At 39.3% G+C, this 26,056-nt stretch overlaps 1 protein-coding gene across 1 annotated transcript; it reads left to right on the plus strand.

Moving 5' to 3' along the window:
- The first annotated feature begins 1,728 nt into the window (after positions 1-1,728).
- paf1 (PAF1 homolog, Paf1/RNA polymerase II complex component) lies at positions 1,729-26,002 on the plus strand. The gene is made up of 14 exons (XM_061972129.1): positions 1,729-1,860; positions 8,037-8,066; positions 8,144-8,236; positions 8,321-8,442; positions 12,328-12,394; positions 12,483-12,584; positions 12,676-12,781; positions 15,103-15,171; positions 16,736-16,839; positions 17,365-17,481; positions 17,589-17,717; positions 17,793-17,898; positions 17,977-18,055; positions 25,332-26,002. Exons 1-14 carry the CDS (start codon positions 1,814-1,816, stop codon positions 25,757-25,759), a joined length of 1,599 nt encoding a protein of 532 aa, XP_061828113.1. The 5' UTR covers positions 1,729-1,813; the 3' UTR covers positions 25,760-26,002.
- The last annotated feature ends 54 nt before the right edge of the window (positions 26,003-26,056 follow it).

Raw genomic sequence — 26,056 nt, forward strand, 5'->3', positions numbered from 1 at the left:
TGTAATATCATCAAAAGGTTCAGAAAATCTGGAGAAATCACTGCACGTAAGCGATGATATTACGGACCTTCGATCCCTCAGGCATCAAAAAGTGACATCAGTGTGTAAAGGATATCACCACTTCAGAAAACCACTGTCAGTAACTACAGTTCGTCGCTACACCTGTAAGTGCAAGTTAAAACTTTACTTTGCAAAGTGAAAGCAATTTATCAACAACACCCAGAAAATTCGCTGGGAATGAGCTTATCTAAGATGGACTGATGCAAAGTGATCTGTGGTCTGACGAGTCCACATTTCAAATTGTTTTTGGAAATTGTGGACGCCGTGTCCTCCGGAACAAAGAGGAAAAGAACCATCCGGATTGTTATAGGCGCAGCGTTCAAAAACCAGCATCTGTGATGGTATGGGGGTGTATTAGTGCCCAAGGCATGGGTAACTTACACATCTGTGAAGGCACCATTAATGCTGAAAGGTACATACAGGTTTTGGAGCAACATATGTTGCCATCCAAGCAACGTTATCATGGACGCCCCTGCTTATTTCAGCAAGACAATGCCAAGCCACTTGTTACAACAGCATGGCTTCGTAGTAAAAGAGTGCGGGTACTAGACTGGCCTGCCTGTAGTCCAGACCTGTCTCCCATTGAAAATGTGTGGCGCATTATGAAGCGTAAAATACCACAACAGAGACCCCCGGACTGTTGAACAACTTAAGCTGTACATCAAGCAAGAATGGGAAAAGCTTCAAAAATTGGTCTCCTCAGTTCCCAAACGTTTACAGAGTGTTGTTAAAAGGAAAGGCCATGTAACACTGGTAAAAATTCCGCTGTGCCAACTTTTTTGCAACATTTTGCTGCCACTAAATTCTAAGTTAATGATTCTTTGCAAAAAAAACAAGGTTTCTCAGTTAGAACATTAAATATATTGTCTTTGCAGTCTATTCAATTGAATATAAGTTGAAAAGGATTTGCAAATCATTGTAATCTGTTTTTATTGACGAATTACACAACGTGCCGACTTCACTAGTCTTGGGTTTTGTAGTTTTCTACTTTACTTTTTTTTTTTTTTTTACTTTTTAAATAGGAAACATGCACATAATTAAATACACAGTTACATGCAGAAAGCAAACATAAAGGTAATATCGGTGACATTGGATTAATCGGCTCATACTTTTTTAAACTTATTTAACACGATTTAATTGAAAACTAACATGCGGTAATATTTATTATTTAAATATGAGCATTTATTTCATTAAAATACAAGGTTTTATGCAGAAAGCAAAATAAAGGTAATATCTGATGTTACCTGATATTACCATACTTTATTTTTCTGTCATTTAACGCAATTTTTTTTTTAAATACGCCACTTGCTATTTTTCTATGAACATTTTTGAATTGCATGCACTGTAATTTATTTAATGTTAATGTGAATATCTCGTTGGATGAAGCCTTGAGGTACACATGCCCAGACACTAGAGGGCGCTCACATAAAGAGTAAATACATTTTTATTCCGGCGAATCCAGATTTAGAAACACATTTGCAAATAATTTTACGGCGATAATACTTTCATAGAATGTAGTGGGTATCTTAATGCGGTGCTGTTAAAGTGCATAGCACAGGCTACGGTGAGAATATTTTTTGTGTGCTTTTAAAAAAAAAAATGTAAACAAGTGCTGATATGTAGCACATGCTATACCATTTTTAGTACAGTAGATGGCGGTGTATGCGTCTCTCAGACATTGAGCGCGAACCGCCATTAAACCATAGAAGAAGAAGCGTCACTCACGCTCAAGTGTGTTTTGGCGAGAAGGAAAATGGCGCCGACGATTCAGACGCAGCCTCAACGAGAGGACGGCCACAGGTAATAGAATGTGTTTAACCTCGTTTTGTCCTACTATTGTCACCCTCGTCGTGAATAATGCCTTACAATCACGTATTTGCCAGCGTTAACTAAATTGACTCCGTAAACACAACTACTATACGTCAGTGTTAAATGTCTGGTTTGCGACCGTGCAGGTAAATAAACATTTACTACAAAACATGTTCACGTCGCAACTGATAAGAGGTTAAATAGGTGAAATTTTGGGGGCATTTTTTGCCATTCCGTTTCGAACCTTTATTTGCAAGTTGTTTAGTGTGTAAGCTACATGAGGGTCTAAATAACAAACAGCTCTCAGCAAGGTTCCGCACTGCAAATTATAACTGCAATACAAACTGATAAGTGATAGAAAATCAATATTATTGCTTTTAAAATCACAATTTGAATTACAGATCCAATTCTTTCATATGTAGATCTAATTTTGATTACCCCTTAACTAGAGGTTTCCGATAATGGCTTTTTTTTGCCGATATTGTCCAACTCTTAATTACCGATTCCGATATCAACCGATACCGATATATACAGTCGTGGAATTAACACATTATTATGCCTAATTTTGTTGTGATGCCCCGCTGGATGCATTAAAGGTTTTCCAAAATAAATCAACTCAAGTTATTGAAAAAAAGTGCCAACATGGCACTGCCATATTTATTATTAAAGTCACAAAGTGCATTATTTTTTTAAACATGCCTCAAAACAGCAGTTTGGAATTTGGGACATGCTCTCACTGATACCCACTACAACTATGGGAAGTACTTTACTTTGACTTTCACAAAGTGCATTTTTTTTTTTTTTTAAACATAAATAAATAAATGATAAATGGGTTGTACTTGTATAGCGCTTTTCTACCTTCAAGGTACTCAAAGCGCTTTGACACTACTTCCACATTTACCCATTCACACACACATTCACACACTGATGGAGGGAGCTGCCATGCAAGGCGCTAACCAGCACCCATCAGGAGCAAGGGTGAAGTGTCTTGCTCAGGACACAACGGACATGACGAGGTTGGTACTAGGTGGGGATTGAACCAGGGACCCTCGGGTCGCGCACGGCCATTCTTCCACTGCGCCAAACATGCCTCAAAAGAACTACAAAAACAATGAAGGCACACAGCTTCAGTCCAGAGTATACTAGAGTAATAAAGTAAACAATAACATAGTCCTCCTTGTATACTGTATAACAGCAATTTATAAACTGGGCTCAATCTGCCCTGCTCTAACGTATTTGTATGGGTACCGGTAACACAAATGTGCTGCAAGCTAGTGGTGAGTGCTTGAAGTGGCCTAGCAGTCAGCCAGAGCTTCTGAAATGCTGGGTTGAGACAAGGGTGGTTTTTGTTGTTTATTTTAGTTTTTTCTCGGCGGAGTCTTTAAGCGACAACTGTGTGGTACTGCTTTTTTTCGCTGTTTGATTTTCATCCATCCTCCGCTTGTATTCATCGTGTATCTCCTTATGATTCTTGAAGAGGTGGGAGATCAAATTGCTCGTATTAAAGGAAGACGTCTTGGTTCCTCCTCACAAAAACAACTTTTTGCAGTCATTGCAAATTGCCAGTTTTTTTTATCCGTCAGACACATTTTAAAATAATCCCAACCCATAGACATGGTGTCGTTAGTCAGTCACCGAGCGAGCTGGCTAGGTAGCCAGGCTACAGCACCGGCAACAACACACTCTGGTTGTTGTTATGCTCCGCTCGCGACGGTTTGATGAGGTCATCAAGCGTCGCCATTAACCTCTCCTGCTGCAGTCGTGCTGCAACTCCTGTGTTGTGTGGGAGCGGGGAGAGGGGAGGGGCTGCTGACTGGGAGACGCAACTGCTCTGTACTTCTCCCTACGTCCGTGTACCACTCCGTACAGTGGCGTTTTAAAAAGTCATAAATTGTACTTTTTGAAACCGATACCGATAATTTCCGATATTACATTTTAAAGCATTTATCGGCCCACAGTCCGATATTATCGGACATCTCTACCCTTAACAAAGGCTGACTGTTCTGTCATTTCAGTCATTTTTGCTCTGCTGTATTTTTGGTCATATTTTTTATGTTACGTTACTCCAGTGTTTTTCAACCTTTTTTGAGCCGAGGCACATTTTTTTCATTGAAAAAATTCAAAGGCACACCACCAGCAGAAAACGTTAAAAAAATGAAACTCAGCAGCCGATATTGACAGTAAAAAGTCGTTCTCGCAATTGTTGGATATGAATTCAAACCATCACCAAGCATGCATCACTATAGCTCTTGTCTCACCGTAACACAACATAAACACAACAGGACAAATACCCAGAAGCCCTTGCAGCACTAACTCATTCCGGGACGCTACAATATACACCCCCACACCCCACACCACCACCAAACCCGGACAGTAAAAAGTCATTTTGGCAATTGTTGGATATGAATTCAAACCATGACCAAGCATGCATTACCATAGCTCTTGTCTCAAAGTAGTTGTACTGTCACATCACGCAGTGACTTATTTTGAGGTTTTTGGTGTTTTCCTGTGTGTAGTGTTTTAGTTCTTGTCTTGCGCTCCTATTTTGGTGTTGATTGTCTTGTACGGATGTACTTTGTGGACGCTGTCTGCTCCACACGCTGTAAGTCTTTGCTGTCGTCCAGCTAGTGCTGGGCGATGTATCGAATAGAGATGTCAATAAATGCTTTAAAATGTAATATCGGAAATTATCAGTATCGGTTTCAAAAAGTAACATTTATGACTTTTTAAGACGTAGTTGTACGGAGTGGTACACGGACGTAGGGAGAAGTACAGAGCGCCAATAAACCTTAAAGGCACTGCCTTTGCGTGCCGGCCCAATCACATAATACCTACGGCTTTTCACACACACAAGTGAATGCCAGTCATACTTGGTCAACAGCCATACAGGTCACACTGAGGGTGGCCGTATACACAACTTTAACACTGTTACAAATATGCGCCACACTGTGAACCCACACCAAACAAGAATGACAAACACATTTCGGGAGAACATCCTCACCGTAACACAACATAAACACAACAGAGCAACCTCTTGCAGCACTAACTCTTCCGGGACACTACAATATACACCCCCTGCTATCCCCCACCCCCCAAACTCCGCCCACCTCAACCTCCTCTTGCTCTCTCAGGGAGAGCATGTCCAAAAGTCCAAGCTGCTGTTTTGAGGCATTTAAAAAAAAAAAGCACTTTGTGACTTCAATAATGAATATGGCAGTGCCATGTTGGCATTTTTTTCCATAACTTGAGTTGATTTATTTTGGAAAACCTTGTTACATTGTTTAATGCATCTCGCGGGGCATCACAACAAAATTAGGCATAATAATGTGTTAATTCCACGACTGTATATATCGGTATCGGTTGTTATCGGAATCGGTAATTAAGAGTTGGACAATATTGGCAAAAAAGCCATTATTGGACATCTCTAATATCAAATATACTCAACATATCGCGGGTTTGTCTCTGTGCGATATAGAAAATGACTATATCGTGATATTCGAGTAAACGTCCTCACACAGTTGCTTTTAGCTGCAGGCATTACACTACAGGCTCTTCTCACTCTTTCTTGTCTCTCCTTCTCACAGAGACATAAAAAAGCGCACCTTCTTACATACGTCACATACTGTCGCGCGTGCAACGTCATACGCCCTCGCGGAGCAGAGAAGTAGCGGCATGGTAAAGTTAGCTGTGATGCTAGCGGTGCGGTGCGAGTGGTAATACGAGAGAGAGAAGATGCGAATCTGGTAACAAATGAAGGAAGAAGAATTGATTCTTAAGAAAAACAGCAGGGGATCCATCGTCTGGCGGTGGTTTGGCTTCAAGCAGGAAGATGTTGAACAGACAACCGTAATATGTCAAGTATGCGGCAAAAGCGTTGCTACAAAAAGTAGCATTACTGCTCATTTGTAGCAGCATTGAGAGCAAATGAAGAGTACTTGAAACTCCGCATGTCAACATCTCCGGCCGGTGCCACACCAACAAAATGCCCAAGCAACCATTTCCACAAGGCAAAATATCGAGATATATATGGTGTATCGTGACATGGCCTAAAAATATTGAGATTAATAAAAGGCCATATCGCCCAGCCCTATGTCCAACATTCTGTTTTTGTTTACTTTGCAGCGAGTTCAGTTTTAGTTTAGTTTTGCATAGCCATCCCTAAGCTTCAATGCCTTTTTGTAAATTTTTGGTTTAAGCATTAGATACCCTTTTACCTGCACGCTGCCTCCCGCTGTCTGCATATTGTGATCGCGACAAACCATGTTCCCGACATCTACAAAGCAATTAGCTACCTGCTGCCACCTACTGACATGGAAGAGTATTACACGGTTACACTGCCGAGCTCTAACCAGCACAGACACTCAACAACGGCACATTTGTGGATTATAATTACTGGTCTGCAAAAAATATTTTGAACCCAATTAGGTGAAATTACATAATCTCCCACGGCACACCAGACTGTTTCTCACGGTACACTAGTGTGAAAAACATTTACCTATCTGAACGGAAGTACAATTACTGCGGCGTGCCTCAAGGAAGCTGCTTAGATCATTTACTCTTTATTATTTTTACTAATGATCTTCCCTGTGTTACAACAAACACCAATATCAGTGTTTCCCCCAGAAAATTAGTTAGTTAAGGTGGTGTCTTTCCAGGGGGAAGGGGGTGGGTGTAAGGAACAGCGTATCTCGGCCTGTCGCCATCACGTCTCCATCTCATCGCTGCTACCACAGCCTGGGGGGGCAATAGACTACAGACTGCGGTGAAGTAGGCCGGCTTTGTTGCGTGAGGAAGCCTACAATTTTTGGTTGTGTTTTCCGCTCCATATGCTGAATGCCGATATAATATATATATCTCGATATATTTTTTCCTTAAAGTAAAAACAATACACAAACCAGTCCTAGTTACCTGAGATACTAAATATGTCATCATTATGACTTAGTAAGTCAATATTTTGACTTACTAATTTACTAAGTCAAAATAATGACAAAATAATGACTTAATAAGTCAAATGAATGACTTACTGTAAGTAGGCGTTTGCAATAAGCGTTTGAAAAAGAGTTAAAACTGGGGCCACATGCTGACATATGCTCAACTCGCCATGCTTATTTTATTACAGCATTTGGGAAGCCTGTAATTGATTTTTATTATGTAAATGTTTTATTTTTATCAACATGTGATAGCAGGGACCCTGCCATTCAAAACTAAGCTCACATTCATCTCTCATAAAGTAAATTGTCATTCAAGACAGCTTTAAAGATACACCTATTGCAGCTGCCCACGTGGCATTCATTTTTAATACTGGGTTTAACTAGCTTTTTTTATCTTATGTTTTACTTTTCTTTTGTATAATGTTTGGTAATGTATGTTTTATTTGTATTTTCATTTTGTGTGCTCCTATATGGACCCCAGGAAGACGAGCCTTGGCGTCAGCTAATGGGGATCCATCCAATAAACAATAAACAACCGCAATACAAAGTGATACGTGATAGAAACTCAACATAATTATTGCTTTTAAAATCAGAATTTGAATTACAGATCTTATTGTTTCATCTGTAGATCTAATTTTGATGTAAACAAAGGCTGACTATGTTACTCCATTATACAGGATTTTTCCTAAAAGGGTTCTTTTTAATGTAAAAAGATTTTAAATGCCAGCGTATAATTCTTTCACAGGTGTACGATGCACTGGCAGTTATTCGAATCCAAAGCCAAATGGGACTTAAAAGATATTACAAAGGGTATAAAAAAAAACATTTAGGATTATTTTATTTTTTTACTTTCCTTGCTCAAATCAGTATATCCATTTCAGTTTTAAACAAAAATACCAAACGTGATTTTTTTTTTTTAATTTTAACCCTTTGAAGGGCTTTTGGTTAAACGATGTTAGTTTTCAAACAGTAACAATTTGAGTTATTTTACTTATTAAAAATGTGACATTAACTGATCAAAAAGCCTTCAAATGGGTTAAAAATAAAATAAAACTTTAGCCGCTTTATATTTTTATTTAGTTGAGAAATTTGAGTTAAAAAAGCCAAAACTAATTGAATCCAAAATAGTCTTATGCTTTTGAGGACTTGTATGACCTGTTTGGCTTTGAAGATAATACAAAAAAAAGACATGTGACATGTAGTTCATTCTTTTTCTACATTTTCCCCCCATTTCAGGCCATCCTCTCACAGAACTGTACCTGAGAGGTGAGGTGTTTTGATAATACAATATTTTGGTGGAGAAAATAGCGGGTCAGCAAAAACCATGTTTGTGTCCACAACAGGTCGGGAGTGGTCTGTCGAGTCAAGTACTGCAACAGCCTGCCGGATATTCCTTTTGACCCTAAATTCATCACATATCCATTCGATCAGCACAGGTATCGCAAATGACCGACACAAGGACAACCTGATGCACGCACGAGACAGTTTGATTCCTGTTTTCTTGCTGTTGTTGGTAACAGGTTTGTACAGTACAAAGCTACGTCTCTGGAGAAGCAGCACAAGCATGAGCTCCTGACCGAGCCGGACCTCGGTGTCACCATTGATCTCATCAACCCTGACACATACCGCGTAGACCCCAACAGTAAGTGCTTATGTGCTTTTTTTTTGTTGACAAAATTCACATGTCAGAGTTTTGTGAAAAACTTGAATAGCTATTTTTGCTGCAGATTACAAAAACAGCACAGACCTTTGGCTTGAGAAGGTCATTCCAGAATAAGGATTCCATTAACTTTGCCACGCCAACACACATGGAATTGCACGAATGTAGTACTCTTGTAATATAGACGATCTTTGACTTGCGTCTTATGCATTTAGTGCCCTGTTATGTGCGTAAGTGAAAAAATCTGCGCAATTGCGCGGATTCTGTCTGCACATCATTCTCTGTCACAGAATCAGAAATACTTTTTTAATCCCCGAGGGGAAATAAACATTTTCATCACAATCCCATTCAAGATCAGACAAACATTACAGGGAGACAGAACTGGATCGCTGACGGGTCTGCCAACTTCCGGCGCCCCTTTCAAAAAAGGTTAAATATAGGTAAACAATGGGGGGGTGGGGGGCATGAGAGAAAAAAAATCGTTCTAAGCCTGGGCCCCTGGAGAGGGCGTCCAGACTGAGGCCAAGGGAAAAAAAACTCATAGCCATAGCACACATCCCTCTTACATGTGTGTAAGAGGGAAACATCAAGGAACACAAAGGATATTAAAGACATTAAAAGAGCAGAGCTGATGCAACCAGCCACTTCTACATACAGCTATGAATAAAAAATCTGCGCGCCTTCATCCAAGGTGCCCACTCTGGTAGGAACACCCCTTAAATGTGGGCGTTCCCTGTTAAATCTGTCCTTCCGTGTATTCTCCTATTCACAAGTTCATACAAAACCCAAAACCGGTGAAGTTGGCACGTTGTGTAAATCGTAAATAAAAACAGAATACAATGATTTGCAAAACCTTTTCAACTTACATTCAATTGAATAGACTGCAAAGACAAGATATTTAAGGTTCTAACTGAGAAACTTAATTTATTTTTGCAAATAATCATTAACTTAGAATTTAATGGCAACAACACATTGCAAAAAAGTTGGCATTTTTACCACTGTGTTACATGGCCTTTCCTTTTAACAACACTCAGTAAACGTTTGGGAATTCAGGAGACTAATTTTTGAAGCTTTTCGGGTGGAATTATTTCCCATTCTTGCTTGATGTACAGCTTAAGTTGTTCAACAGTCCGGGGTCTCTGTTATGGTATTTTAGGCTTCATAATGCGCCACACATTTTCAATGGGACTACAGGCAGGCCAGTCTAGTACCCGCACTCTTTTACTACTAAGCCACACTGTTGTAACACGTGGCTTGGCATTGTCTTGCTGAAATAAGCAGGGGCGTCCATGATAATGTTGCTTGGACGGCAACATATGTTGCTCCAAAACCTGCATGTACCTTTCAGCATTAATGGTGCCTTCACAGATGTGTAAGTTACCCATGTCTTGGGCACTAATACACCCCCATACCATCACAGATGCTGGCTTTTGAACACGACAAAGATGGCGCGCTTTCCTTTGCAGTACGCATATTTTATTACCTCTGCCAAAGAGGTTATGTTTTTGCCAGGGTTTGTTTGTCTGTTTTTAAGCAACATAACTCAAAATTTTGATTAGAATAGAATATATCTTTATTGTCATTGTACATCGTACAACGAAATTGCAAGCAAACTAATTTAGTGAAAATGAATGACACATGAAAAACATAAAAACATGGTACTGATAAATAGATGTGAAGTGAATTATATTTATATAGCGCTTTTCTCTAGTGACTCAAAGTGCTTTACATAGTGAAAACCCATTATCTAAGTTACATTTAAACCAGTTTGGGTGGCACTGGGAGCAGGTGGGTAAAGTGTCTTGCCCAAGGACACAACAGCAGTGACTAGGATGGCGGAAGCGAGGATCGAACCTGCAACCCTCAAGTTGCTGGCACGGCCGCTCTACCAACCGAGCTATACCGCCCCAAACATACAAAATAAAAAACATACATAAAAATACCAAGCACACAGCTCACTTGCACAGTGATTATTTTTGATTAAATGTTCAGGAAATGTAAAAAATATATATATATATATATGTTCCTCTCATCGACAGGCTTCCTCGTTTTCGCTCCTTTACAGCGTTCCTCCCTGCCGGGCCCGCGCAGAGGATTTTGGGAGATTTATTCTCAGACCGGCCAACGCAAAAGCCCCCAAAAAAACTACACTTGCGAGTTTGCGTTTGACACCGTCACATGTCACAGCATTATTGTGAGGATTTAAAAAAAACGCAGTACTGCGGAATTTAGAATACCGTTACATTCCTACTTTATAACCGTTACCGTATTTTCCGCACTATAAGGCGCACCGGATTATTAGCCGCACCTTCAATGAATGGCATATTTCATAACTTTGTCCACCAATAAGCCGCCCCGGACTATAAGCCGCGCCTACGCTGCGCTAAAGGGAATGTCAAAAAAACAGTCAGATAGGTCAGTCAAACTTTAATAATATATTAAAAACCAGCGTTCTAACAACTCTGTTCACTCCCAAAATGTACGCAAATGTGCAATCACAAACATAGTAAAATTCAAAATAGTGCAGAGCAATAGCAACATAATGTTGCTCGAACGTTAATGTCACAACACACAAAATAAACATAGCGCTCACTTTCTGAAGTTATTCTTCATTCGTAAATCCTTCGTCTTCGGTGTCCGAAGTGAAAAGTTGGGCAAATTTACGATCCACTGGCAGATGTTGGCGTCGTCTGGCGCTGCCTCCTCGTCTTAGTGAAGGTGTGTTCGCCTTCTGTCATCCATTGTTCCCACGCAGTTAGCAGTCTAGCTTCGAATGCCCTGTTGACACCAATATCTAGCGGCTGGAGGTCTTTTGTCAATCCACCCGGAATGACGGCGAGTATTGAATTAAGCGTGTCTCTTAATGTGCTGTTATGAGCTAGCAAATATAACAACTACACTACCCAGCATGCAACGATAGTTACGAGCATGCGCGGTAGCCCTGAGAAGCGTTGTTGTATGCTGGCAGTTAGAATGTGGTTATGAGCACGCTGTGAGTAAACGTTGAGAACTCAGTTAACACGCCTCGTCTGCATTATTTATAATTAGACAGACAACACACTTAATAGGAGCCATTTTGGGGTCTTTACATAAACACACAAATGGAAATGAAACGTCACATATCCCAGCATGCACCGCGCGCTTCTTCGTCATCCACTGTTCCCACGCAGTTAGCAGTCTAGCTTCGAATGCCCTGTTGACACCAATATCTAGCGGCTGGAGGTCTTTTGTCAATCCACCCGGAATGACGGCGAGTATTGAATTAAGCGCGTAAGCGTGTCTCTTAATGTGCTGTTATGAGCTAGCAAATATAACAACTACACTACCCAGCATGCAACGATAGTTACGAGCATGCGCGGTAGCCCTGAGAAGCGTTGTATGCTGGCAGTTAGAATGTGGTTATGAGCACGCTGTGAGTAAACGTTGAGAACTCAGTTAACACGCCTCGTCTGCATTATTTATAATTAGACAGACAACACACTTAATAGGAGCCATTTTGGGGTCTTTACATAAACACACAAATGGAAATGAAACGTCACATATCCCAGCATGCACCGCGCGCTTCTTCTACGGGGAAAAAAGATGGCGGCTGTTTACCGTAGTTGCGAGACCTAAACTTTATGAAAATGAATCTTAATATTTATCCATATATAAAGCGCACCGGGTTATAAGGCGCACTGTCAGCTTTTGAGAAAATTTGTGGTTTTTAGGTGCGCCTTATAGTGCGGAAAATACGGTACTTTAAAAATGGCTGCCAGTAAAGGTTTAGTTTGGAAACTGTTTTACTCTGAAAGAGATTAGACCAGCATCCTGGAACGGTTTGTGTTCTTCTTAGAGCTTCCACTGGATATTTCATTTCTCTTTCAGTATACCTGGATCCGGCTGATGAAAAACTATTGGAAGAGGATATCCAGGCACCATCCAGTTCAAAAAGGTAAAACCACAAGATATCCTTGTCGAGCCTGCTGGTGATGCCTTTTGGAAAGTTTGTATTTAAGGTTTTTCTGCATCCACCTTTTTAGATCCCAGCAGCACGCTAAAGTGGTGCCATGGATGAGAAAGACAGAATATATTTCCACAGAGTTTAACAGATATGGTGTCTCCAACGAGAAAGTGGAAGTCAAGTGAGTTGTTTCAATGTTTTTCCTTTGAAGACCAAGTGGAGAGGTTTGTGGTGAGTGCGATTGCAAAACCCGTTTTGCTGTGTGTGTCTAGGATCGGAGTGTCCGTCAAACAGCAGTTCACTGAAGAGGAAATCTACAAGGACAGAGACAGCCAAATCTCTGCCATTGAGAAGACATTTGAAGATGCACAAAAGCCGGTGAGAGAACACTATTGTCTGATAAACATCTTATTGAATGAATAACAGTCAATCAAAATTAAGAAATGTTTTTAAAGGAGGGATTTTGATTAGGGCTGTCAAAAATAAGTTAACTCATGATTAATCACAAACAAAATCATGTATATCTGCAGAATAAGTACACAATTTGTGGATGGTTACCTGAAAGGTGGTACGGGTCGTTATATGGTCAGTGATCAGGTCAATGCACACGTCAGTGCAAAGATTAGTGAGGAATGCTCACTGACAAATTTCCCCCCAAAATACACCCTGACTGGACTTTTAAAATACGTTTTGAGCAAATAAATGACATGCATTCAAGTTAGATTAGATTAGTTTATTTCAAAGGGGACAATGCAATTTCATAAAACTCATGACTACACAGGGTTAAAAAAGCCAAAATTAACCAGAAGGCTAATTAGTTTTGCTTACAATTTCGTTGTACAATGTACAATGACAATAAAGATATATTCTATTCTATTCTATTCATCTGCAGTCCCCTGGCCATGATGTAAAAAAGGCAGTAATATTGAAATGTAAAAGAAAAAGAAAAAAAGCACACATTACATACACAATATGATAAAAAATAAAATACAACATCACAACATAACTAGAGATGACCGATGAAATGCTTTAAAATGTAATATCGGAAATTATGGGTATCAGTTTCAAAAAGTAAAATTAATGCCTTTTTAAAACACTACTGTACCGGTAAAACACGGACATAGGGCATTCTTGCCAACCCTCCCGATTTTCCCGAGAGACTCCCGAATTTCAGTGCCCCTCCTGAAAATCTCCCGGGACAACCATTCTCCCGAATTTCTCCTGATTTCCACCCGAACAACAATATTGGGGGCGTGCCTTTAAGGTACTGCCTTTAGCGTCCTCTACAACCTGTCGTCACGTCCGCTTTTCCTCTATACAAACAACGTGCCGGCCCAGTCACATAATATATGCGTCTTTTACACACACATAAGTGAATGCAAAGCATACTTGATCAACAGCCATACAGGTCACACTGAGGGTGGCCGTATAAACAACTTTAACACTGTTACAAATACCAAGAACCCCTTGCAGCATTAACTCTTCCGGGACGCTACAATATACACCCCCGCTACCACCAACACCCCCCTCCCCTATCTCCCGTATTCGGAGGTCTCAAGGTTGGCAAGTATGCTCTAGTATACTCTGGACTGAAGCTGTGTGCCTTCATTGTTTTTGTAGCTGCTGTTTTGAGGCATGTTTAAAAAAAATAATAATAATAATGCACTTTGTGAAAGTCAAAGTATAGTATTTCCCATAGTTGTAGTGGGTATTAGGATTATCTCAGGGAGAGCATGTCCCAAATTCTAAGCTGCTGTTTTGAGGCATGTTTAAAAAATAAATGCACTTTGTGACTTCAATAATAAATATGGCAGTGCCATGCTGGCATTTTTTTTCCATAACTGGAGTTGAAGTTGTTCTCTTATTTTGGAAAACCTTGTTTTTGATTGATTGATTGAAACTTGTATTAGTAGATTGCACAGTACAGTACAAAGTCCGTACAATTGACCACTAAATAGTAACACCCGAATAAGTTTTTCAACTTGTTTAAGTCGGAGTCCACGTTAATCAATTCATGGTAAAGTTACATTGTTTAATGCACCCAGCGGGGCATCACAACAAAATTAGGCATAATAATGTGTTAATTCCACGACTGTATATATCGATATCGGTTGATATCGGAATAGGTAATTAAGAGTTGGACAATATCGGAATATCTGTAAAAAAAGCCATTATCGGACATCTCTAATATACAATATGATAAAATTAAAATACAACATCACAACATAACATGTATCTTAGCATCAAAACAGGCTCATCTTTTAGTGCTGGCAGCTGTAGGCGTAAGCCATTTGTGAGTAAACCATTTGAAAAGATGTTTCTGATGACAAAATTGCATTCATGTCCAAATATTGCGGTCTTCTTTAAGTTAATTGAAATTTTGCAAGCGAGTGACAACTGTGATTAATCAAAATTCAAAAGCGATTGGTTTCAATCAATCAATCAATCAATGTTTATTTATATAGCCCTAAATCACAAGTGTCTCAAAGGGCTGCACAAGCCACAACGACATCCTCGGTACAAAGCCCACATAAGGGCAAGGAAAAACTCACCCCAGTGGGACGTCGATGTGAATGACTATGAGAATAAATGATAAAAAAAACAATTTGACAGCACTATTTGTGATACAACTCTTTATTGGATCTCGTCAGATTGTTCAGGTGCACCTCTTATACCTTGTACTTTTTATTTTGTCCTAGATTTTACAGCACTACAGCAAACCCAGAGTTACTCCTGTCGAGGTTTTGCCTGCGTTCCCAGATTTCAAGGTGAGATAACTTTTTAAAGCCTTATTAAAATGGCATTCATAGGGCGGTGGGGCTCAGGCTGTCCAGCAACTTGAGGGGTTCCTGGTTTAAATCCAGCTTCCGCCATCCTAGTCACAGCCGTTGTGTCCTCGAGAAAGACACCATACCCACCTTGCTCCTACTGGTGTGTGAATGTGTATGAATTTTGGGTGGTTGGCAGCTAAGCTTCGGCTGCAAATGTGCATCAGTGAATGAGTAACGGGTTTCCAGTTCTCTGTAAAAGTGCTTTGAGTGTCTAGAAAAGCGCTATATAAATATAATCCATTATTATAATTATAATAGGATAGGATAGGTCTTTGTCATTGCACAAGTACAACAAAACTTTGTTTTCAGCACAAAACTCGTTCAAGATTAGACAAACAGTGTACAGGGTTACAGAACAGGAACGCTGATGGGTCGCCACAAGAAACCCCGTAAAAGATGGGAAAAAGGTCAACGCTGGGGAAGGATGAGTAAAAAATTACAATCTAGACTAGCTCCTAAGGGGGCCCAGTCTGGAGTGGGGAAAAAAACGCCATAGCAAAGCACATACATATTACAACGTACATCTCAAGATATCTAGCAACAGAGGGGAGGGAGTGGGGGCCATGGTGGCAGGCCGCAGCTCTCAGGCGCTGTCCATCCGTCCATCACCCCATGGGATTTGCGTCGAGGGCGTTGGATTGGGGTTGGGGTATATGTGTGTGGCGTATATTCTTTTGTGGATGCATGTGTGTGTGTAAGTGTGCAGTGTGTCTCTGTTCCGCGACCTTGGTGTCGTGCAGCCGATAAGTCCAAAGTAAAAAAAAACAGGTGTGTGTCCATAAGAGACAAGAAGCGAGTTTGTTGTGTCTTCGTCGCACTGTCCTTCGGGAGAGTCTCCAAGCCAGGGAAACAATCCAAGTTAGAATGTTTTGTATACGAGTGAAAATACAATTTGCTTTTCACTCTAAATTGTCTGACTGATCCTCAAAATCCTGCGGGCAGACAGTCCGATGTGATCCAAATCACAAGAGTTCTTCCCGCGTCCTCCAATCATTTGTGGCAGCTTTGGGGTACTTTGAAGACTGCCAGCAACTTCCAATTTGTCGACAAACCAGAGCAACGCTTACTCCAATCAGCAGATGTCCTGTTGTCATAATTCAGAATCGGTAGATATCTTCACGTCCGCGACTGAAAAGGGTCGCCAGGCACGCGGCACTCCTCCTTCTCCCAAGAGTCCGTCGTGGGTCCAGCAACAACCGCTCTGTCACGACAAGCAGGTTCCCCCAAACCCAAGATCTTGTCAATTTCGTTGAGGCCAGTTAAATAGTTCCAATGTTTAGATTTGGAGAACAGTGCAAAAAGAGGCAATAAAAGACAAAGAAGCAAGCAGGAGAGATAAGGGAGAGGAAAGGGGAGTGTCCGCCCTCGATGAGTGCCATTGAGAAAGAATAAATGTAGTGATACAGTAGTAGCCTATAAAACCCATCGATGTATTTCTGACTCGTCCAATTATGACATCCCATATTTGTTCCATAATAATGCATGATCTCTGCTTCCCTAGATGTGGATCAACCCATGTGCTCAGGTCATCTTTGACTCTGATCCGGCTCCTAAAGACATGTCAGGACCAGCAGGGGTGGAAATGATGTCACAAGCCATGATCAGGTATCTAAAAAAAACAAAACCTACTTAGAGTTATAAAAAAAAACCAGCAAAAGTTTTTAGATTACCCTTCGAGTGCATATTACCCTTCGAGTGCAATACATCCGACACTGCTTGTTATTTATTACTCCGGTACTCTTGTCTTGCTCTGTATATTGTACAGTATTTTGTATAGTGTTTTGTATATTGTATAGGATTGCTTATTATTTTTATTGGATAGTAGTCTGTTTATTTCAATTCTTTTTTTTCTTTTTTCTTTATTACCTATTGTGTAATTTATTTGTATCCCATATTTGTTCCCACTACCGCACCGGTAGTGGGAACAAATATGGGATAAAAATAAAGTCCTTAATCTCGTTATATGCAAATATAATGACAATAAGTTCTATTCTATTCTAGATGTAAACCTAGTTTTATTTGGTGTTACCATCATTAGTTTTTGGTGAAAAATTCCTTCTTGTAAGTGTACTGTACTTTGTCAGTGTCAAATATTTGGGCATTAACACTCATTATCTTTCACGCACACAGAGGTATGATGGACGAGGAAGGAAACCAGTTCGTAGCCTACTTCCTGCCCAATGAGGACACGATTCGCAAGCGTAAGAGGGACTGTGATGAGGGGCTGGATTACATGCCTGAGGATCTGTAAGGGCACTTTGTCACGCATTTATCATTTAATAATCACTGCCTTCAATTAGTCTAAACCCTGTGTTTAATTATACCTAAGTACAGTGAGGTATTTTCAATTGCAGGTACGATTACAAGATTGCCAGGGAGTACAACTGGAACGTGAAGAACAAAGCCAGCAAAGGTTACGAAGAGAACTACTTCTTCATCTTCAGAGATGCGGACGGTGTTTACTACAACGAGCTGGAAACAAGGTAACTATCACTTGGGTTAAGATGGCGTAAAAATGTGTTTGGTGTCCATCTGATAACCTTGCTTCCGACCCTCAGGGTGCGCCTGAGCAAGAGGAGAGCCAAGGCTGGCGCACAGTCCACCACCAATGCTGTGCTGGTGTGTAAGCACAGAGACATGAACGAGAAGGAACTGGAAGCACAGGTGACCCTTAGCCCGTTTCCCCTCTCTTCTGCTTGTTTCCATGAACCCCCGATTGCTGATCATAACATTCATTTGCAGGACGCCCGTAAAGCTCAGCTTGAAAACCACGAGCCGGAGGATGAAGAGGAAGACCTGGATAAGGACATGCAGGACTCTGGTATGTAGTCTTTCATTCTCTTCACGGAAATTTTTTAGGTAACTATAGAAGCAGTGCAACAATTTTTCGACACTCTTAATAAATATTGACAGTGAAATTTATCAGCCACAAATTAATTTGTCGTCAATGGTCAGTGACGTCATCCCTCGTGTTTTTTTTACGGAATAGAGTCAGCACGACCACTAGCAACACACTGCTAAAACTGAAATCTAAGTAAGATTAAATATCTCAAATAAGGTGATATTTTCTTATTATCCGTCTGATAAAATAATTCTTCTCACTAGCAGATTTTACTTGTTTTAAGGGTTTTGGTCCTAAATGATCTCAGTAAGATATTACAGCTTGTAGCTAAGATTTTATGACCTATATTGAGTAAAACATGCTTTGAAACTAGAATATCAAAGCTGTGTCATCAACACTCACAAGTATAAAACTACTTTTTTAAAGTAATAATTTCTTATTTCAAGCATGAAAAAAAAAACATGACTTTGACACAATTGTGTCTCATAATTAAAACAGATGCCAGCCAAATGGACTTTGCTGTTTTATTTTCAATGAAACAATAGAAAATATGCACTCATATAGTAGTACAGTCGGCACAGTACAGTAAACTGACAGTTAATATTTAAACATTTCTAACTATTTTGAACAGAAATAGTTAATTCACATTCAGATGAATTCTTCAAAATTACAATTAAAAATGTTTTGGCCGAGGACAGGGCTGTATATATGCGCACTAATTGACTGAAAAAGCACGCACTTGGCGCGATGATGTAATGTTATCGATGGAAAAATGCATTTTTAGACCATATGATTTGCCTGAGCGGCTAGGAGACCCCGAGAGTAAGAAGCGGTTGCCTTGTTGCCTTTCCATTAAGAACAATAAATTAGTTTTTAGTATAAAATTGCTGGTTTCAAGAAATGTAATGCCTAGTGCATATCATTAAGTCAAGATAATGGCACTAGCATTTACTTCGTTTAGGAATATTTTTCAACATATTGAGCAAAAAGGTCTTTTTTATTCTACCAAGAAAAGTGCACTTATTACGGTAGTGAGAATATACTTATTTTAAGGTATTTTTGGGTTCATTGAAGTTGGCTAATTTTACTTGTTTTGGAAAGTCTTGACAAGCCAAATGTTCTTGTTCTATTGGCAGATAATTTTGCTTAGTTCAAATAAAATACCCCTAATTTTTGTATTTTATTTTTTTTCTTGTTTTTGAACACTGACTCATCGCCAGTGAAAACACGTTCAAATCTGTGAACATTTCTCCCTAATGTTGTTAAAAACACGAATAACTTGCTCATTTTGCAAAGCAGATCTTGTTTTTAATGACACTACGTCTGTGATGCGTGGACATGTCAGACATCTGGAGGATGCGATCTTAACTCGTTATCGAGCCAGCTAAAAAGTGGTAGACTAAGGTAAAAACAAAAAAAAGCGGATACCTACGGTGGTCGAGAAAGGTCATACTAAATGCTAACACCACAAGACAATGTCATTAATTACAACACAAAAACTTTCAGCTACTTCATGATTGTAAAAGCCACAACAAATAAAAACGACACAACACAATAATAGAAAGCCACAGCTGAACTTTAAACCTCAAAGGATGCAATGGACAAAACAGAAGTGATAGCAGAGCAAGTTCACTGACGAACCAGTTTGTGGCGGAAGGTTAAAAACGGTCTAATAAACACTCACAATAAAAAAGTTTAAAAAAAAGTTACCGTACTTACATTTCCAACTTCATTCATGTGTCGCTGAAATTTGTCCGCTGTCACTTTCGATACGTCTTTGTGATGTTTGTTTATCAAAATGAGAGTACTGGTAGTAGCAGGTCAAACCACTCCTCATTTAGTCTGAAAAGATTTGGTTGCACTTCATTTCTCAGGTAAATCTACTGCTAATACAACCTAAAGAGATGGTGGTTGCACTTTATTTTTGGTATTAACAGCAAAAACAGTTAAAATGTTGATTACTGTACTTTGAAAATGTCTTGAATGTTGAAAATGTGAGCAGAAAAGGTTTCTTCCTGTTAATTCAGCCTAAAATGTTGGTTGCACTTTACTCAACTAAGATGTGAATGCATTGGTCATTAATTACTTTCTTGTTTATATCCATAATTCATTTATATCTAATTCCCTTACAAGAAATAACCGCAATATAGGAAACTTCACCCAGTATTTACTTCTCTGTTACACTGCTTGATTTCTTTTTTGACAAAAAGTTACCCAATCGATTTTCAACCACTGAATCGTTCCGGATCGTATCATTAAAAAAAGATGTATATATTGTCTCTGAATCGTATCAGCAGACACAAATTCTGATTTGAATCGTTGTTCAAACGAATCATTACACCCCTAACAATAGCAAACGTTAATCAAAGACACGAATAAGACACCACCGGCACCCGACACCATAAGAGAATAAATATACAATCTATTAGATCCTTAAAATGTTCTAGTTCCAAACATTGAGTCTATTGGATTGCTAAAAATCCCAGGAGTTAATCAATAATCAATAATATACCTGTGTGCTGCTTTTTATACACATCACAAAATGCTTGTTTCTTTTTGAGGAAATAATTTTCCTGTTTGTTGTAATAGCTGCTATTTTGATACATAGAAAAATGTTTTTATCAGCACTTTGCCTGAGCTCGCTTTTAAACAGACAAATGTTTATAAAATATGTTCCTCTTTGTAACAGCCTAATTAGCTGCGTAGTTACATTATAAATATTACTGAATGTATTACGAATTTATGTTAGTTGAGACATGCCAAAACATTTCTCAATTTGCTAAATTAGAGCCACTCAGTAGATGTACGCTTAATAATCTGATTAGTTGACTACCGTATCTTCCGAACCAGAGGTCGCACCGGATTATAATGTGCACTGCCGATGAGCAGGTCTAGTCAGGTCTATTTTCATACAAAAGGCGCATTAAAGTGGTCATACTATTTTTAAGTTTTTTTCTAAATGTAAAAGTCTTCTTTGTGGTCTACATAACATGTAATGGTTCTTTGGTCAAAATGTTGCATAGATGATGTTTTACAGATCATCTTCAAGTCGCTTTCTGACAGTCGCTTCCAGATGCGCCGTTTTGTGGGCGGTCTTATTTACGTGGCTCACCTTCGGAAGCGTCTTCTCCCCGTCATCTTTGTCGTAGCGGTGTATCGTGCAAGGACGGGAGTGGAAGAAGTGTCAAAAGATGGCGCTAACTGTTTAAATGACATTCAGACTTTACTTCAATCAATAACGGAGCAGCATCTCCTCATCCGTGGCTCACTAGTGCAACAACAAGGCCGGAAATGTGTCCCGTGAAAAAACGTTCGACCATAACTCTCTAAGTACCTTGGGTGAATAATGTAAACTCTAAGGCTGCAGCTAACGATTATTTTTCTATCGATTAATCCATAGATTATTTTTTCGATTAATCGGTTAATCTATAGATTATTTTTTTCGATTAATCTATAGATTATTTTTCCTTTTACCGATTTTTTTTTTTTTATTTAAAATGAAGATGAAAAAATAAATGTAGGCCAGTTTTTTCAAAAGGCATGGCTTTTATTTACAATAAAAAAAAGTATAGCCACTCAGTCAACATGACAAAATATTCTGTAACAATGTAAACATTTAAAACTTTTAACATTCAACAAAATTAAAAGTAGCTTATTTGCATTTTAATGTGCAAATATAAACGGAAACATCCAGTGCAAATCTTAATATTCTGCAATAGTATAAGCATTTCAAAAGTAAAAGTGTTGCTTATTTGCTTTAAAATGTGCAAAAATAAAGATAAAAAATCCAATACAAAAAAGTGCAAAACAGAAATATTCTGTAACAGTGTAAACATTTCAACAAAAGTAAAAGTATTGCTTATTTACTAAAATGTGCAAAAATAAAGATAAACATCCAATACAAAAAAGTGCAAAACGAAATATTCTGTAACAGTGTAAACATTTCAACAAAAGTAAAAGTATTGCTTATTTTGCTTAATAACACAACAATGATAGTATGATTAAAGTGAAAGTTAATTGTTCGTTTGTACATAGTATATGTAACTGTTAATGTTGTAAAAGGTATTTGCAAAACTAATTAACGTTAGCGTTAAAGAGGAGTGCGTCTTTGTAAACACTGAACAGGCAGGCCAAACGCTCCTCTCAGAGCGAAACGGTGCTTTAGTTTATGAATTTACAACGCAGATACAAATGACACATTCATGTTTTTGTGTAATGATGACAACGTATACTCACGCGGACGATTGACTAGTTGATGGTGATGGCAAGAACGCTGTCGGGTGTTTTCTTTTCAAATGTTCGTTCATAGCCGTTGTGCTGCTATGATAGACCATTTCCGCTCGACACAGTGTGCATACAACAACATTATTAGCAGAGGTGGGTAGAGTAGCCAGAAATTGTACTCAAGAGTACTGTTACTTTAGAGATTTATTACTCAAGTAAAAGTAAGGAGTAGTCACCCAAATATTTACTTGAGTAAAAGTAAAAAGTATGTTGTGAAAAAACTACTCAAGTACTGAGTAACTGATGAGTAACATACACACACATATCATATATATATATATATATATATATATATATATATATATATACATACATACATTGAAATATACAGTATATAATTTATATTTATTTATTTTGCCGTTTTTGTTTACATGTTAAAGGTGTTTTAATGAATATACATGCATGTTTAACACATATAGATTCCTTTCTTTCATGAAGACCAGAATATAAGTTGGTGTTTTACCTGATTCTGATGACTTGCATTGATTGTAATCAGACAGTAGTGCTGATAACGTCCACGTTCTCAAATGGAGGAGAAAAAAGTTCCTCCTTTCCGTCTAATACCACATGAAAGTGGTTGGTTTTTGGCATCTTATTTGTCCAGCTTCCATATTCGTTTTTATACACTTTACAAGAAATACATTGGCGGCAAACTCCGTAGCTTGCTAGCTTGTTTGCGCTGGCTTTCGGAGACTCTTATTTTGAAAGCGCAAGCGCGATGGAGCGGCACTTTTATTGTGAAGACAGGAACTGTGCAGTCAGTCTTTAGGCTTTTGACGGGATGTACGGTTGAAATAAAAAAGGGTCTTTTTTCCTTCACACTTTTGATTGATTGATTGGAACTTTTATTAGTAGATTGCACAGTACAGTACATATTCCGTACAATTGACCACTAAATGGTAACACCCGAATACGTTTTTCAACTTGTTTAAGTCAGGTCATGTGACCCCTGGCTCTGTTTGATTGGTCCAACGTCACCAGTGACTGCATCTGATTGGTGGAATGGAGTGAACGTCACCAGTGACTGTATTTGTTGAAACGCAGGCACTATGGAGGTCTGTCTGACAGACCAAAACAAACAAAGCGTGCATTAACAGATCGATAAAAATTAGTAGCGAGTAGCGAGCTGAATGTAGATAAAAGTAGCGGAGTAAAAGTAGCGTTTCTTCCTAGGCCGTTTATTGAAATACTCCCACACTTTTGACTACTTTTGGCGTGCTTTTTTCCCCTGGTTCGCACCGATCGCATCGTCTGCTTTGCGCTCCACCATGACGGTAGTGTGCCGTAAATATGTGACGCGTCGACGCACAAAAACGGCGTCGACATATTTACGTAACCGATGACGTCGACGCGTCGTTTCAGCCCTAGTAAACTCACTACATAGAGCGTTCATGGCGAGTTTACTGACAGATATAGGTAAGAACTTTACACTACTTTATATTAGAAATGGCAACAGCGGAGGATGAATGTCACATAACAAGAAGATAGTGGAAAAAGAAGAAGCTTATCGACTACAAAAGCGGATACGCGAACATTTTCAGGACTTATGCAGATCCCAAATACAGATCAGCAGGTACCAGAAGGTAAGAAAAGTTGCTTTTGCATAATATTGCAAAACAAAACGCCAGATAACGTCTTACCTTATGCACACACCATAATAATACTCCTATGTTGAAGCACAGTACAATCCATCAAGCGGTGCGGCTTCATAGCTTACCAAAGTCGTACTAAAACATTTTGATAGATTTTTGAGCGCCGTGTGTAATGTTCTATATTTTCAATGGAACATATAACATTTTGGTGTTGTTTACTTGAGTCATATTGCAGTCTACGCATATCTCTTATGCGTAGACTGCATAAGAGATGGTCACACTTATCATTAGAATAGAATGGACTTTATTGTCATATTTGCATATAACGAGATTAAGGACTCCAACTTGGTGGTGGGAACAAATAGAAATAAACTACACAAGAGGTAATAAAGAAAAAAAAATAAGATTTGAAATAAACAGACTACTATCCAATAAAAAATAATAAGCAATCCTGTACAATATACAAAACACTATACAAATACAATGTACAACGCATTTCACCATGTACCAAACAAAATAGCTTCGAGGTCAGAAAGCACAACCAAAATTGTTCTGTACATTAGGCGCACCGGGTTATAAGGTGCATTGTTGAGTTTTGAGAAAATGAAAGAATGTTAAGTGCGCCTTATAGTCCGAAAAATATGGTAATTGTTAAGATGGTTAAGATGATTCCGAACCAACAAAGGTCTTAACTCATTCTCTTTCTATGCCACATCAATGTGGAATGCGCTCCCAACAGGTATAAAAGAAAGGGCATCTCTATCCTCCTTCAAAACCGCAATAAAAGTTCACCTCCAGGCAGCTACAACCCTAAACTAAAACCTTTCCCGGATTGTTGTTAATAATCAAATGTAAACAATCAAAAGCAGATACTTTTTCTTATGCCTTCTGATCTCTCTCTCTCTCTCTCTCTCTCTCTCTCTTTCTTTCTTTCTTTCTTTCTGTCTTTCTTCTACTACTACTACTTGCTGTCCATATCCTACCAAGTCAGACCTACCTACACTGTTCCAATATCCATTTCTCTGTTCTCAATTGTTAATGACTGATGATAACAACCAAACCTAAACCCGTCCCCCTCCACACCCCGATTGTAAATAATGTATATAATTCAATGTGATTATCTTGTGTGATGACTGTATTATGATGATAGTATATATGATAGTATATATCTGTATCATGAATCAATTTAAGTGGACCCCGACTTAAACAAGTTGAAAAACTTATTCGGGTGTTACCATTTAGTGGTCAATTGTACGGAATATGTACTTCACTGTGCAACCTACTAATAAAAGTCTCAATCAATCAATCAATGGTCGACTATCAAAATAGTCATTAGTTGCAGCCCTAAACCACTGTGATTGTTGTCTTGTGCCTTGCAGGCGACGATAAAGAGAAGGGTAGCGGCAGCGAGGCTGAAAATTCCGGGAGTGAATCTGACCAGGAGGATGAAGACCAGTTGCCGAAGGCAGAAGACGAGGAAGAAGAGGAGAATAAAGCGAAGAAGAGGAGGAGATTGAGCGGCAGCGGAAGTGAGAGCGGTGAGGACAGGACGCGAGAGATGCGAGACGAAGAGGAGATCTTCGGCAGCGACGACGACAGCGGTGGCGACAACGAACCCAAGGACGCGGCCAGGAGCAGCGGCGAAGAGGGCAGCAGCAGCGAGGAGGAGGAAGGAGGAGGTCACAGGAGTCGCAGCGCCTCTCCGGCGCACAGCGAGCGCAGCAGCGAGCACTCCGAAGCGCAGGCTCAGAGTGGGAGTGGCAGCGAGAGAGTGTCCGACTCCAGCGAAGCCAGCGACAGCGAATGAGCGCCATGACGATTCTTCACTACGGGTTTGTCATTTCTTTATCGCCACTAATAAAAACATGTGCGAGAGATGCTCCTTATTACTTTTGGACTTAAAGCATCTCTCCTTTTTTTTAATACATCATTTATATTTGTTGTCACCCGGTTGCTACGCGTTCGCCCATTCCGATAGTGTCGCTTTTTAAATGATGTCGTGGCGTTACGAAGAATAAAATGTGGCGTGGAGTCATTTTTTGGAAAAGAACTTCATCTTTTTTAATACCCGCAAGAGTTGGTTTGGTGTGCAATAGACTCCAAA

The sequence above is a fragment of the Nerophis lumbriciformis genome, linkage group LG17 (assembly GCF_033978685.3).
Source record: "Nerophis lumbriciformis linkage group LG17, RoL_Nlum_v2.1, whole genome shotgun sequence".
In the NCBI taxonomy this organism is placed as follows: Eukaryota; Metazoa; Chordata; class Actinopteri; order Syngnathiformes; family Syngnathidae; genus Nerophis; species Nerophis lumbriciformis.